Raw genomic sequence first — 17,062 nt, forward strand, 5'->3', positions numbered from 1 at the left:
AAATTAATCTGAGCTAGATTGTTTAAAATGTACATACAAATAGTCGATCAACCTAGAATATATTTTGAAATATCTGTTGTTACATCAGAGAACTTAGAAACAGCGAGAACATCAAATGTTAAGCCACTGTGAGATATTCCACATTGTACGTCTAAAATGTCTCAAAATTTGACATTGCTCCATATAGATTTATGGTTAATATAATTAGTGATTGATCAATGATTGTGGAAATTGGATTTCATAGGATGTTTTTACACAACTTCATGATCAATTATAAAATCTACATAACAGTTAATTAATCAAGCCACAATTTAGGAATGCTGAGCTCATAAAATGTAATTATTATGCAAAATCATGATTCTCCAGATGTACAATTATGTGTTTTTGTCTCAGAATGTTACTACAGTAAAGTTTTAGATAATTTACTTTGCTACAAAATTTGTGCAATAAAAATGAATTCATTTTGCAAAATAAAAGCTAAATTGTAACTACAAATTTAGTAGTTGTCAGAGTTTGGATTAAATTATACATACATTTTTAAACAGAGCTGTTATTTATTTGAAAGTGTAGCTTAATTAACTCTTGTTTACGTGACATGCTCTGGAGGACAAATTGTGTAGATCATAAGAACATACAAATCCTTAGGAGCAGGAGGAGGCCCGTCAACCTCTTGAGCCAGCTACACCATTCAATAAGATCACAGAGAATGTGATTATAAATTCAAATCCTCATTGATAACCTTTCACCTCTTCCTCAACAAGAATCAATATACCACTGCCTTAAAAATATTCTAGGACTCTGATTCCAGCAAGAAAGTTCCAAAGAATCACAACCCAGAGAAACGATTTTGGCTCATCTTGCTTTTAAATGGTTGACCTTAATTTTTAAACAGTAATTTTTAGTTCTACATTTTCCTATAAGAGGAAACATTCCACAGCTACCCTTTAAGATCAGCACTCCCCAATTTTTTTTCTTCTAGGCAGACGTACGAGGTCAGTGCATGACAATGCATTCCAAAACCAGAATTCAGTGCTGCAATCCACATCAGCACAGCAATTGCCATGTGCGGACTCCTAAGTAGCTATGCATGCATGCGTCTTTGAGAGGATGTTGATCATTTTCTCTCATATCCTCTGTGGTTCAAGTTGTTTCTTATTCTTGTAAACTTCAGTTTAGAGCGTCCAACCTTTCCTCATTATAAGACACTTACCCACCAACTACAAGCATTCACAATGTAATCAATCACAGCTGTATTAACCATAAAACTATATGAAAGAATGCCAAATAGTAATGGACAGTGAAGAAGGTTATCTAGGAGTACAACAGGACTTTTAAATCAGATAGGTTGATAGGCTGAGGAGTGCTAGATAAATGTAAGGAGTTGCATTTTGGTAAGGCAAATCACGGCAGGATGTATACACTTCGAGGTAGGGTCCAGGAGAGTTTTACTGAACAAAGAGACATTGGGGTACAGGTTCATAGTTCCTTGAATGTGGAGTCGCAGGTAGATAGGATAGTGAAGAAGGCATTTGGTACACTTTCCTTTATTAGTCAGTGTATTGAGTATAGAAGTTGGGATGTCATGTTGCAGCTGTACAGGACATTGGTTAGGCTACATCAAAGTTCTGCATTCAATTCTGGTCTCCCTGTTATATGAAAGATGTCATTAAACTTGAAAGGATTCAGAAAAGACTGAGAAGGATGTGGCTGGGGTTGGAGGGTTTGAGCTATAGGCAGAGGGTGAATAGGCTGGGACTATTTTTCCTGAGTGGGACCTTACAGAGGTTTACAAAATCACGAGGGGCATGGATAGGGCGAATAGTCAAGGTTTTTTACCGAGGGTAGGTAAGTCAAAAACTAGAGGGTACAGTTTTAAGGTGAGAGGGGAAAGATTTAAAAGGGAGCTAAAGGGCAATTTCTTCAGCTGAAGGTGGTGTATGTATGGAATGAGCTGCCAGAGGAAGGGGGGCAGAGGCTGGCACAATTACAACATTTAAAAGGCATCTGGATAGGTACATGCATAGAAAGGGTTTGGAGGGATATGGGTCAAATGCTGGCAAAGAGGACTAGATTAATTTAGGATATCTGTCAACACGGATGGCTTGGACCAAAGGATCTGTTTCAATGATGTACAACTCTATGATTCTATTCAAAATGACTTGCTTTACACTGTTTTCACTATTAAACACATTGGCAATTCTGAAGGACAGCACTTAATGGTCCCCTTGCTGGTACATTTGATGGCTTAGCAGCCACTGGATGGTCTTCCCACCACCTTCCACTGCCGCAATTGAAGTCTAGAGCCCATTCTCTCATCTTTTAAGGTCCGTAAATGCCAACTAGCTACTTAAAGGGTTGCTTCCTACTTTGGCCTCAATTTTGAGGCATGGAAGAGTTTAGGGGTGAAGAAGCCTGGCAGAGCACTCTGCTCAGGCCTTGGACAAAAAGTGGGGTGGGATACCTCTTCTTCACACTTGGTTTCTGAACCAAAACTGCCACCGCCCCCTTAAGCTCTCAGCTCCCCTTCTTGCTGCGGGACACCCGAAACTTACCCGATCCTGAACTCAAAAACTAGGGGCTGCTTGTAAATGTAGTCCTGGCCACTGTTTCTAGTTGGATTACAGGGCTGTTGGCTAATCAGACTGGCTGACAATTCAGGGGTGGAACTTCAGTCTCTAGCCAATTGATATTCATGCCTGTTGGGCTGTTATGATCGATGGGGACACGTTGCTCATCTACTCTTTGCTCGGTGGGATAGGAAACTCTGCCTTCCAAAAGTTCTTGCCCACAGAAATAAGAAAAAAAATTGGCTTGTAATGAGTCCAATGGTCCTGCTCTTCTTACAAGCTGCTTTAGCAATGCATATTTACGTTCATGTGCTCTGTTCTTCTCAGTGTAGTGGAATGGTGCCTAAGGTGATAAATGGAATGTAGCATTACTGAATTATAGCCAAACATGGCTGGAAGTAAAATGTGAACAGCCTCAAATTTCAGAAAGCTGAAGGTTGAAAGTTAACATTTCACAGAAACAGCACAAAGTAAGTGGGAACCACTTTCAGAAACCAACGCTGTCAACCGAACAATACATTATATACAATGCAGAAAGAATTACTGACTTGCACTGTTACTTACATTTTTCAGGAGGAGTTATTGTAATGGTCTGGGCTGTGAACTCTTCATCAAAATACCTTGTATCTGTCTCAGAAGAAACCTGAGGTTTGAAAGGAGGTAAAAGCTATAAGAGAGAAAGGGGAAAATAAAAGGACACAAATTATTAATGATAGAGGCAAACACTTCTGCACTACTCAAATGAGCAAAGTCACACAAAACATAACTATTCAAATACAAAGATATTTTAGATGTAATTATGAACTATTACAATTTTGGCAATAATTACAATCTAGGGAACAAAAAAAAGCTGAAATCTCAGTTACTTAGTGAAAGATAGAAATATTACATGTTTAAAACAGAACTCATTTGAGTCAAACAAAGCAAGCACTAAATACAATCTCAGTATCCACTAATACTGTAACTTAGGTAGATTCTGAATTTTAAACGCAACAGGCAAATTTCAGCCAATTAGAATTACATATTAAACAGAAAGCAAAATTCTACAAATTGTATCAGCAGCCCACTCAGTTATATAGGTCATCAAACAGTGACTAAGTCCTTCAGAACTCTGCTTTGCTTATAGCTCCCCTCATTCTAGGAGCTAGCCTGATGCTCAGTCATCAGCAATGCACGATCAACCCAAGTTTTAAAGGCAAGATATTCACCAAAACTGTTACAGAGATATTAGGAACGAGAGATGCTGGAGAATCTGAGATAACAAGGTAGAGCTGGATGAGCACAGCAGGCCAAGCAGCATCAGAGGAGCAGGAAAGCTACCATTTCAGGTTTAGATAACAAAGTGTGAAGCAGGATGAACACAGCAGGCCAAGCAGCATCTCAGGAGCACAAAAGCTGACGTTTCGGGCCTAGACCCGAAACGTCAACTTTTGTGCTCCTGAGGTGCTGCTTGGCCTGCTGTGTTCATCCAGCTTCACACTTTGTTATCTTGGAACCTCCCGCATCTGCAGTTCCCATTATCTCTGATTTCAGGTTTAGAGCCTTCTTCAGAAATGGGGGAGGGGAAAGGGATTTTGAAATAAATAGGGAGGGAGGGGGGAGCGGATAGAAAATGGATAAAGGAGAAGGTAGGTGGAGAGGAGACAGACAGGTCAAACAGGCTGGGTTGGAGCCAGTAAAGGTGAATGTAGGTGTGGAGTCAGGGAGGGGATAGGTCAGTCCAGGGAGGATGGACAGGTCAAGGAGGTGGGATGAGGCTAGTAGGTAGGGGATGGGGTTGGGGCTTGAGGTGAGAGGAGCGGATAGGTGGGAGGACAGATTAGGGAGGCTGGAACACGCTGAGCTGGTTTTGGGATGTGGTCAGGGGAGGGGAGATTTTGAAGCTTGTGAAGTCCACATTGATACCATTGGGCTGCAGGGTTCCCAAGCAAAATATGAGTTGTTGTTCCTGCAAACTTTGGGTGGCACCATTGTGGCTCTGCAGGAGGCCCAGGATGGACATGTCAGCCAAGAAGTGGGAGGGGGAGTTGAAATGGTTTGCAACTGGGAAGTGCACTTGTTTGTTGAGAACTGAGCACAGGTGTTCCACAAAGCAGTTCCCATGCCTCCGCTTGGTTGCAGTAATAGCATCTCATATTTCGCTTGGGAACCTTGCAGCCTGATGATATCAATGTGGACTTCACAAGCTTCAAAATCTCGCCTCCCCTGATCACATCCCAAAACCAGCCCAGCTCATACCTGCGTCCCTAAACATTCCTCCCACCTAAAGCCCTAACCCCATGTCCTACCTACTAGCCTCATCCCGCATCCTTGACCTCTCCATCCTCCTTAAACAAGTCTATCTCCTCCCTAACTCCCCACTACACTCACCTTTACTGGCTCCAACCCAGCGTCTTTGACCTGTCTGTCTCCTCTTTTCCTTCATTCATCTTCTATTCGCCTCCCCCTCTCTCCCTATTTATTTCAGAATTCCCTTCCCCTCCCCCATTTCTGAAGAAAGGTCTAGACCCAAAACATTAGCTTTCCTGCTCCTCTGACGCTGCTTGGCCTGCTGTCTTCATCCAGCTCGACACCTTGTTATCTCATATTCACCAAAACTGGCAAGTATGTGCAAAACTATTTCAGATTGGTCTTGATTTTTTTGGCAAACATTGGGGGAGAAAAGAATGGGTGATTAGTTCCTCTTTTCATTTCGGGTCTGTCTCAAAAAATACAAAGGAGTTAAATATAGTTCATTAAAAACAAATAGAAAACAGTATGCCTCAGTAACTCATGCGACAATCTTGATTAGGTAGATGAAGATTCTAGCATACAAAATACATTCTAATTACTTCCCAGACTTGATATCCATAAAAATTCTACAGAGTTCAGATTTGTGACTTAGTTTTACTACAAGATCTTCACTAATTTAGTTGAAGCCAGGTAATTGTAGCTGAAAATACACCTCAAGAACAGTACATTTTTGCAACATGTTTGGCTGCACAAAATAGGTGTAATTAAGGCGAACCTCCATCACGAAAGTCTAAATAGATGAAACTGTCCTTCTCATTAGACGGATCGATTTCCTAATAGAGGCCAGAGTGCCAATTTCAGTATTGCCAATTTACATAACTAGCATTGCCTCAGTTATCGATGGTGCTCCCACATTACGCTAGTCCCATCCTGACTATTTCTAGGTGCTTACAAAGAAAAATACTAAAAACTTTTCAGGACGTATTCCAAAATTTGAAAAGTGCAATGTTAAGACAATATATTGGCAACACTTATCAGACTATATAATTTAATGAAAAGAAAGTCAAAATCTATCAAAACTGCAGATAGTTTTTTAAGAAGTGCAGATCTGTTGCACACTAATTTCAACATCAACACTAGGGAACTTCACATCAACATTTGCTCCTGACCCAAAATGTGCAGTCTTTCCAGTGCCTTTTCTCAGAAACAACAAATCAGATTTAGGACGAAACACTATAAAACATTTCCCTGACCTTGTCTCTATAATGAATGTTTATTTTGTAATAATTCTGAAGTGGGTACTATACCACACATATCCACTTAATTAAATCAGAAGTCTTAGAGCAACATTTTAAACTTAATTCTACTTGTTTATCTCTTCACACTTGTTCATAATTATCTTAAAAATGACCAGAGAGATTAAATTCCAGGCTTTTATATCCAAAATATAAAATCCAGAAAACACTTTAAAAAATTTTCTACCTGCAAATCCATGTCCTAAAGATCATAGCACTGACACCCTTAAGTCTCTTTCTCGATATTGGCAAAAAAAACTCCTAAATGCATCATTGAATGTACCAGGCATTTCTCCAATTTAAACATAACTAACAATACTGCAAAGGGAATATGACGCAGACAGAAAGTCCACAGAGGGGTGGGGCATGGACACAGGGTCCACAGCGGAGGCAGGGAAAGACAAAAGGTCCTCAGAGGGAGCATGGCACAGGCAAAGTGTCTGCAGAGGGAGTGTGGCACAGGCAAAGGTCTGGAAAGCGAGTGAGAGAAGGAAAAGATGATGGCAACATGGGGGACAAAATAGTTTTATTTTTTTCATAAGAGGAACAACCACTGAACTGGAAACAGAAGAAGTGAGGTAGTGAATTCATTGAAAATTCATGCCACGTTTCTACATTAAAGCTGCAGTTTCAAACGTTACCAGACTGGGAAAAATGAGGTGGATACAAATGCCACGAACATTGTCAATTTTATAATATTGAGCAGTTTTATATCAAAAGAATTCCATTTATGTCTTGTCACACTTCAAGCATCTTACATGGTATCAATAATTTGAGATGCAATGGCTGTGCTAATGAAATACTTGTGTGACAATTTAGCTGTGACCTCACCAGTCTGCAGAAAGCATGTTTATACTGATGGCTTTTTGACAATTGAAGTGCACTAGTTATTTTTTAAAAGAAACATGAGCTCCTAACTTTGTCTGTTGACTTGTGTCAACTTAGATACTGCAGTGTCAGGGAAATTGATGCTTCTCTTCTGTGTTGCAGCTTTAAGTTTAATAGAGCAATAATGTTGATCATTGGTGATATCAATGAATTGTTCTTCTAATTTTGCTTCAGTGCAATTCCAAATTCCCCAAGCATCAGTGCCAATACAGATGTTATTACTAAGTGACTGCATCACCGAACAAAGGAGTAATGACACTAAAAAAGGAGTCCCTAGTTTGAGATCCCTCAAGTACCCCAGCTGCTGTCCTGTTTGTGATGAAACAATGGAGCCAAAATTAGAGTTTAACACTGGGATATTTCTGATCTGCATGGTGCAGTTATATACTATCTTGACCAGTAATTGAACTTTGTAAGATATTAACAGCTTTCAGACAGTGAAGAAATTTCAGACAGAATCTCACATGGTGATTTTAATTAATATTCTTATCAAATTAGAAATATAGCTGCAAATTGCAAGTGAAAAGGAAATACAATATTTAATATGAATGGGCTAATTAGTAAACACTTGGCACTTGAAGTTTAAAAATTAAGATGTTAGCAAAATTCAGTTTTCCACCTTTTGACTACACTACTGCATCAGATTCCAACTTGCTCAGAGTTGCAATTCAATGGGAACAAGGAAAACAATATAAATATTTAATATTTTAAATTAATGAGCATAATTTGAATCAAACAAATTACTAACTACAAGAAAATATTAAGTATTCAGATATTTCAATTTGAGATTTACTTCAATCAATATTGTTTATCCAACTGCTGATTAATGAAACCATTAGCTGACGGACCTGGAGGTGACGTTGCCAGGAATGGATGAATGAAGTGCACCAACCTTTTTGTCATAAACATCTTGCCAGTTGATTCCACTAAAAAAACTGTGCTGCATGATGTCCTTTGCATCTTCTGGACCTCCACCAAGCCTGATGGCAAAAAAAAATTAACAGTACATATCCAATTTGTCAAAACAATTCTCATTCACTCCTTAGTGATCTGTTATATAGTTACGTACTTGGGGTTGTTTTATTTGATATTCATAATCACATGATAATACTGAAAATAAAAACAGAATTGCATTTAGCTTTATTTTTCAAAAAGTGCATTTTTTTGAGTGCATACCAATTCTTTTATTCTTGTATCAAAGTACAGTTGCCAGCTGCTACGAGGAATGCAGTGCAATACAACTCTCAATCCGCCATGAGTGCCCATCAGCTCTGGATGTTGAAAATGTAAAACTGTAAACCCTGGATGAGATTTCCTCCAATAAATAAATTCTGTCCTTTCACAGAATATTAACAGTCATTTGGCAAGTGAAAATGCTGCTTTTGGAATGTGAAATGAGCAGTAGAGTGATGCAGCATTCTGGCACAATGGACCATCAGGAACAGGGCCAGAAAAGCTGTGGGCCTCTTCTGTATTGCCTGGTAGCAGGTTACAAAATGTTAAGTCTAAGATGAGATCATCACTTGAACTGTTTTGACCAAGGAGACAAAAATTAAAAATGGGGAGTAGAAAGACACTGGACTAACAATACAATTCAACTCATCCCTGGGTCCTTGATTCAGTTTTATTTCATGCCTGTGAGAAGAAAGTTTGCTTTCATGCTTTCAGATTTAATATGCTATACTATCGCAATTCTTTTGGTAGAAGGTAAAAATCTTTCCTGACATTTTCATTTTTTCTGCTTCTAGCTCCTACAAACTTAGCTCCTACTAAATATGAATCGCAAATTAACTCCAAAATTGTCCTTATCGTGACGCTTGGATCTTTATAGCAATACTTTGTAATATCTCCCAATATCAGAGGAAATCCAGGACCAGAATTGTAGCTTTGTGCATAGGTTATTTGGCACTGTCACAAGCAGAAGCCATTACACTGTATAAATCACTTATTAGCAAAGCAGGTTTAAGTACTTTCAAGCCAATACTTCACAGTCATCTATACCAAAGGGCTACCTGTAATTTGACACTAAGTGTCAGTCAGAATATTAGAAGGCAGAAGGGTTACAGGTGTAATAAATAAACCCAAGTTTAATGTGTTGGGAGGATGCCAAAGTTATAATTAGAGACACAAACAGCAAGTTGCAAATTGCTAACTGAGAATAGAGATACAAGGGAAAAAGAATAAAATACAATAACGTAGCACTTCAGCATTACACCAGATGGAGCATGAAGCACTGAAAATCACGTAAGTAAGATCCACAAGTATTTAGCACGAAGGGTACAGACGTTTAACTAGATATTTTATGGATATGGATGCTGGAAATTAGTTCATATTAATTTCTTGATTATGTAAATTGAAAGGGATAAGGAGGAATAAACAATGACCAAAACATGACCCACTCCTAAAATTTATTAATAAAAAGGACAAAAACTGCTCGCATGGAGGTCAGATTTTTATGGTATCAGAAGAATGCCAGGCGGCAGAATAATGGAGGGCATCATTTGATTCTGAGATTTCTGTCTCCATTCTAGCACCCACAATTCTAGTTGACACAGAATAAGCATGCAAGTAGCACGCCCACACCCAGAACTCGTGACTTGGTTGGCTCCATTTCCATGCACTTTTGTGAAATCAGGCCAGTTTCTCCATGACTTGCCTTACTACGCTCAGTCAAGTCATAAATCATACACAAAACCTTAGCTTTAAGTTGCCTTATTCAGCAAGTTTCAATTCAGCATCATGGACATAACAGGGACAGTTTTTGTACTTAGAACCTCTCCTCCTCACTTCCTGATAGTCTTGTTTGTTTCTCATTACTCTTCCCTCTCAAATTCTGGTTTGCCTCTTGCTGTTCGTCCAACCCCAGCCCACCACACCTTCTTCCCATTCCTCTTCATTGCTACTTCATGCCTCCTGCTCACCACTCATCTCACTTGCCACCCCTTGAACCCTTGTCTTATCTCTAGGGCACTATCTTCTCTGAACATCCTGCCTATTGTTCCTCTCTCCCACTTGCAACTCCTCCTTCCCACTTACCGCTCTTCCCTCACCGACCTTCCTGCTCACCTCTTCTCCCTCTCTGATCTTTACATCTGCTGCTGCCCATCCCAGATTCTCCCATCTAGCAACCTTCACCCAAACCTGCACTGTCACAGCCACAGCTCAGGAGAGGAAATAGTGCGGCAACATAAACTGCACAACCTGAAAAACTTCATGGATTGAAAGAATCAGCAACAACTTCGTCTAGTATATACTGTTTCTCACGATGAAAGAGACAATGGCAACTGTAATACAAAAACTGAAAGCAATTCTCCATGGCTTGGTGAGATTATATAAACAAAACTGCTTTAATACCCGTTTGTTAAACTGGATGCTTCATTGCCACAAAGGACAAGGAGTACCCTACAGAAGAACTTAGGGGGTTAATTGCAAGGAAAAGTGTACTTTAAAAGGACAGCTAATACTGAATGCAATAAGAAACAGGGGAGCTACTTCTGATAAGGCAGCAAGCTACAAACTTGAGGTCTCCCAAAGAATAATCAATGTTGGGGATGAAAGAATCTCTTGGAATCAATGTAATGTCACACTACAAACTTGAAAGAGAGAAAACGGTATAAGAATCCATTAACAGAACAAGTCAGTAGCAAATCTTTGAAGAACAATACTGCATAAATTTCAATTCCTGGACACTTTCAGAATCAGACGCTGTTGGTGAAATTCCGACTAGATCCCATCATTAATCAGGTAATTGTGAAGTTGAGTTGTGAGGCTTAACTTGCTTACTTGAGGGGTCTTATTTTGATTGCTACATGCAATGAAGTTTAAATTATTGCTTCAGTACTTGATTGTGAGAATTCTGTACAAGCAATCAAAATAAAGATAACTTGTAATGATTTATCCACGACAGTGGTGAATGGAGGGTTTAGGCAGGCAAATGGCCGACAGGAGGAAAATAGAAAGAAAATAGAAAGAAAGAGAATAGTATATTTCTTTTCTTTTAAAAAATTTTGTTATGCTTTAAGCAATTTCATTTATATAGATAGGAATGTATAGAACCACAATTTAGTGGGTGGAACTTTTTTTGGAATTGTCTTACACATATATGTAACTTTTACTTTAGTTATAATGAGAAAGTTTTTTCCACTTAAAGTTACACTTTCCATGAATACAGCAGCAACTTTAAGTGCAGAATTACTGTGGTATGGTTTTGGAAACCTTTTGAAAGGTACCTTCGAGAAAAATGCTACTCATCCCCAGTAACCGTTTATAACTTCAAGCATCCTACCTTAAAATGCAGCTACCCCTTTGGCTGTCTCCAATTTGCTTCTGAGAACAAAAATAGCACCTAAAAGAGCACTGTGACTCAAAATCGACAGTGAAATTCCAGTCTTGCTGATAATACAAAAAGTATAAAACTAATGTTTTCTTATGATTGGCTGGAAGCACATGTTGAGAATGTCCACTCCCTTATTTTACTCTCTCTGATTCATTATGGGAGATGGGAAATTCTAGTTTAAAATATACTGGAAGTGCACTTCTTACCCTAGCTAGTAGCTATTCATGATCCTGCCATTCATCTGCCTTATATTTCTTACTTTCTTTGGCCTCGAAATATCAAATATTAGTCACTTACTGGTCTCTGCTTTTCACCTCATCACAAACTTTTCCCGTTCTTTTTCTACTCCCACTGCCCTTCAGTTGTTTAAAATCTACTCCTGTACATTCCTAACCTGTCCAAATTCTGACCTAAAGTCACAATCTATTCCTCTCTCCACAGATGCTGTTATTCTTCTCTTTTCATTTCTGGATCTCAGGATGGGCTCAGCTAAAATATCCTCGATTAGTTTGGTTGTACAGGTCAGACCGGAGTGTGGGGGTCTGGGGATGGTAGTGTGAAATTGTTGGGGTTGAGCAGTGGAATCTGCTGTAAAGGTCTGTACTTTTTTACACATCAACATACAAATTAGGAGTAGGCCATTTGGCCCCTCATCCTTGCTCCAGCTTCCAACAGAATTAGGGTTGATCTGATTCCTCCACATTTCTTAAACAGACCATCATTGAAATGGGCAACTGAAAGGTACAGCTAACCCTTCCCTTGCTAAGGAGTCTAGGGTTGCACTGATTTCAGAGATCAGTGTTAGATGCTGAATCCAGTGAGTAAATGCTAAAGTGGCAGAAGATCAAAGTTCTGAAAATTAGTTACAGAAGATAAAACATACTCAATTTTCTTTTGATGAGGAAATGTGAAATTATGGCTCTGCTTATTATCTGTCAAATGGCATATTGTCATTATCAGTGGACTATCAAAAGACCCAGGCAACATTCTGGGGACCGGGTTCAAACGCCAACACAGCAGATGGTGGAATTTGAACTGAAAAAGAATCTGGATGACCATGTATTTTTGAATGATGGTTCACCAATCTCCTTTAGGGGAAAGAATTTGCAGTCCTTACATGGTCTGTTCTACAGCAATGTGGTTGACTCTTAACTGCCCTCTAAAATTATCAAGCAAACCACTCAGTTGTACCAACTACTAGAAAATCCCAAAACAAAAGTAATGCCCTCATGGCATTGTGGACATCCCTACAGAAAATGGACAGGACAGCAGTGGTTCAAGAAACTGGCTCATCATAACCTTCTCAACGGTTACCAGGGATGGGCAACAAATGCTGGTCAAATCAGTGACGTCCACATCCTCAGCACTTTGATACAGAGGGATTCAGCAAAGGTAATGTCATTGAATGTCTAGGGGAGATGTTTAAATGCTCTCTTGTTGGAGATGGTCATTGCCTGACACCTGTACAGTATATAAATATTTGTTCAGAAACTCATCTCAGGGTCAGATATGACTGTAAGGTTGTGATTTTACTGGTTGAGTCACAGGCTGTTGCCAGGAAATAGGTTGGAGTTTATAGCTAGGGAGTGGAGCATGGAGCACACACCAAAAACAATAGCTTCAGTCTTCCCAATGTTCAACAGAAGAAAATTTCTGCTCAAAGAGCTGGATGCCAGATAAGCAGTTTGACAACGTAGCAAACAGTTGGGGGCATTGCGATTGTTGGTAGTGTAGTCGAGTAGGGTATTGTCAGCAAACATGTGAAAATCAACTCAAAACATTTGAATATCACAAATGACAGGCAGCATGTGCAGAAGTTACTTTGGGTGGGGGGGGGGGGAAAGGATGTGCAAGGATACATCTTTGGGAGACATCAGGAATAACATTGTGGAAGTCAGAAGCAAAGCCATCCCAAGGGACACTCTAGTTTTGATTAGGTAAATAACAAAGGATCACATTAAGTGCAGTCTCATTCAGCTAGATGATGGTGGAGGTGAATGGTGCAGTCAACTATATCTAAAGCTACATTAGAACAAAACAGATGAGGGAGACAGTTTACCTTTGTCATAGTCACATAGGATGTTATTTGTCTGATATAATCTACTTCAGTGTTGTGGCAGGGGGAAACTTGATTGGATGGATTTAAATAGAGAGTTCTGTGAAAAACGGTCACAGATTAAGGAAGTTACATCACGTTTAAGGACTTGAGAGGAAAGATAAGTAGGAGAATGAGTAGTAGTTCACAATAATAGTGGGATCAAATTTATTTGTGGGGATGGGTGAAAGGGGATAGATTTTGAGTGAGAAACAACAATCTAGAGAGAAAACAGTTGAACAACATTAGTCAAAATTGAGGACAAGTTGAGCACAGAGAAGGAATAGGTAGAGTTAGAGAGACTAGATGTGTGATGTAAATGAACCTAGAACATTTTATACATCCACTACTATCATCAACCTGAGCTTCTTATTAAATAAAAATAGATTTTGTCACCTTACAGAACAAATATTTGTTGAAGTGATAGAACAATATTGTGTGTTACCTGGTGTAATATTTATGCCCTTATAAAATAGCATAATTAATGTTACATGAAATGCAGAAATATTAAAAACAGCATGTTTCTTCACACGCACATCACATTTCATGACAGATGCAAAGCAACCTTAAAATATTGTGTGCTTCTCAGCTGCAACATGAAACCGACAACACACATTTCATTCACACATTTCTTTGGCCAGTTAAACTCAGGACTTGTGGATGCTTAGCAGTTGGCTTTGTGGCCTTAAATTATGAAGATCCACCATTAGAGAATAACCTTCCTACAACATGATACTCCAGTTCTCATAAATCAGTATATTATCCAACTCAACATCAACAATTCATTGTATTTAAAAATTAACTACTAATGTATTGTCCCCAGTACGAATTCACCACTCGCTAAACGTCAAATTAAGATCCAAGTGCAAAATAACAGTAAAGGAATTATCAGATATTTTGCATTCTTCTGAGTTTAAATTCACAGGCAATGTACCGCACTCTAACTGAATTCACCAGTGTACACATTTACAATTATCAGGGATCTCATTAACTTAAACAATGGCTCCAGCTTGCCAGGTTAGCAATCATAACACCTATTCTCCAAACTGCCTGGTTGAGATGAGACAGTGGTTTATTTATTCATTTTAAATTTGCATGGTGATGTTAATCATAATCTTTCCTAGAAAATTCACAGAGATGGCACATCAGCCTAAATTTTAACCAAATCTGTCCAACACTGTGTCATGCTTTTGAGGATGTAACAAATAACACAGATAAAAGGGAAGCAGTGAATGTAATATATTTGGAGTTCCAGAAGGCATTTTATAAAATACTACATGTTACGCACTTATCAAGATAAAAGCCTACGGTGCTGGAGGTAGCATATTAGCATGCATTGAGGATGGCTAATTAATAGAAGACAGAGAGTTGGGGTAAGGGACACGTTGTCAGGAATGGGAACCCATAACTAGTGAAAAACCATATGGATCAGTGCTGGGCCCACAACAATCTGCAATATATTCATGGCTTGGATGTGGAAAGCGAGTGTGCTTTGGCAGATTTATGGATAACATAAAAAAGTGGGAATGCAAGTGGTGAGGATGACTCAAAGGGTTGAGCTAGGAATATGGGAAAGTTAAATGAGTGGGAAATGACTTGAGATTGATGAAATAATATATGGGGAAATGTAAGTGTATGTATTTTGGAAGGAAGAATGAAGGAGCGGGGTGGGGTGTTGAAAGGTTTCATGCATGAATATTAAAAACCTAGCATAAAAGTTCAGCAGGTAATATGAAGGCAAATGGGATGTTGGCCTTTATTTCAAAGGGAATTCAAATGATGAAGTCCTGCTAAAGCAATACAAGGCAATAGTCAGACCACAGCTGGAATACTGTGAACTGTTTTGGGTCACTTAGCTAAGGAAAGATATACTGGCATTGGAGGCAATCAAGAGAATGTTCACTAGGCTGATCTCAGGTTTGGAGGGCGGTTAAAATTGTTTAAGAGATAGTAGGAACTGCAGATGCTGGAGAATCTGAGATAACAAGGTGTGGAGCTGGATGAACACAGCAGGCCAAGCAGCATCAGAGGAGCAGAAAGAAGGGTCTTTCTGAAGAAGGGTCAAGGCCCGAAACATCAGCCTTCCTGCTCCTCTGATGCTGCTTGGCCTACTGTGTTCATCCTGCTCTACACCTTGTTATGTCAGGTATGGAGGGACTGTTTTATGAGTTGGGGTTTGGCCTGTACTTACTGTGGTTTAGAAGATTGAGAGGTGACCTTTATTGAAATATGCAAAATTCTTAGGAGACTTGACAGAGTAAGTGCAGAAAGTTTGTTTCCCCTTGTTGGGGAGGTTAAGACCAGAGAGCCTAATCTGAGGATAAGGGATCACCCTTTTAAAACAGAGATTAGGAGGAATTTCTTATCTCAGAGATTAGTGAAATTGTGGAACTCTTTACCACAAAGGACTGTTGGGGCTGAGTAATTGAATAGATTCAAGGCTGCGATAGATTTTTAAAATGTAAGGGAATGGAGGGTTATGGAGAAAAGACAAGAAAGTGGAGCTGAAGATTATTAGATCAACCGTGAGCTCACTGATTAGCCTCCTTCTGCTCACACGTCTTATGGACAGGTTCAGTTCAGACACCTATTTTATACTCCATCTGATTTTAGATATTTTTTGTAAGTCTGCTCATACATGTTAGGATACATCTCTGGTGGGAATGGTATCAGGTCATTTTGACCCAAAAGCAGTAACTATCGCTGTGCCACAAGAGCCCTTGAATCTAATCTTAGACTTTGTAAAATTGGATGGGATTTCAAGCAGGCTTCTCATCTGAATCAAACTTCTCTCCCCACATGCACGCCAGGTAAGTTGGATTAAAATCACTGCGTTGGTCACATGCACTACAATGACATTATAAAATACAGGAATTCTATCTAAGCTGGTTATACTTTCATTGATGATAAAATGTGAGGCTGGATGAACACAGCAGGCCAAGCAGCATCTCAGGAGCACACGAGATGCTGCTTGGCCTGCTGTGTTCATCCAGCCTCACATTTTATCATCTTGGAATTCTCCAGCATCTGCAGTTCCCATTATCTCTTATACTTTCATTGACCAAATTCTGGTATGCATGATGTTTCTTACCAAACCAGATCAAGGCAAGAAGCTTCAATCAGTATCTGGAATGACTCTAGAATATTCACCAAATATACATTAACACTGATAGACGCACATGCAGCTTTACTCACGGCACACATATATTTCCTCAATAAGTATAGGAAGAATTGTTCACATTAACTCTCATCCAATACGTTGAGTTCTACTGTCTTAGAGGATAGATCACATTGATGATAGACAGCAGTGTTCCATAAATTACCAATTATACTACATATGCACCAGTTCAAGAAAACACCAAAATTGAAAAAAGAACACAAGGGAATTTTTCTAAAAACATATGATTAAGTACCTTTTATTTGGATCTTTTATAAGCAATCCAGAGAGTAATGATTTTGCATCAGATGAAAGAGTTCTCGGAAATTTAATGTCCTCCATCAAAATCAATTCAAAAAGCTTCTCATGGTCCTGATTGTAAAAGGGTAGCCGGCCACACATCATCTCATACATAACAACACCCAGACCCCACCAGTCAACAGCACGGCCATAGTCGTTGTCTTCTAAAACCTATACAAATAAAGGAAATGT

At 39.2% G+C, this 17,062-nt stretch overlaps 1 protein-coding gene across 12 annotated transcripts in view; it reads right to left on the minus strand.

The window, feature by feature from the left end:
* akt3a (v-akt murine thymoma viral oncogene homolog 3a) overlaps window positions 1-17,062 on the minus strand; it is a 397,520-nt gene that overhangs the window by 12,742 nt on the left and 367,716 nt on the right. For all 12 annotated transcript variants that reach the window (XM_059648719.1, XM_048536499.2, XM_059648714.1 and 9 more), the window contains 3 exons: window positions 16,827-17,041; window positions 7,875-7,962; window positions 3,132-3,234 (listed from right to left, as the gene is read on the minus strand). In XM_059648719.1, coding sequence (XP_059504702.1) covers window positions 3,132-3,234; window positions 7,875-7,962; window positions 16,827-17,041 — 406 coding nt within the window. The remainder of the gene's footprint in view (window positions 1-3,131; window positions 3,235-7,874; window positions 7,963-16,826; window positions 17,042-17,062) is intronic.

The sequence above is a fragment of the Stegostoma tigrinum genome, chromosome 9, assembly GCF_030684315.1.
Source record: "Stegostoma tigrinum isolate sSteTig4 chromosome 9, sSteTig4.hap1, whole genome shotgun sequence".
Lineage (NCBI taxonomy): Eukaryota > Metazoa > Chordata > Chondrichthyes > Orectolobiformes > Stegostomatidae > Stegostoma > Stegostoma tigrinum.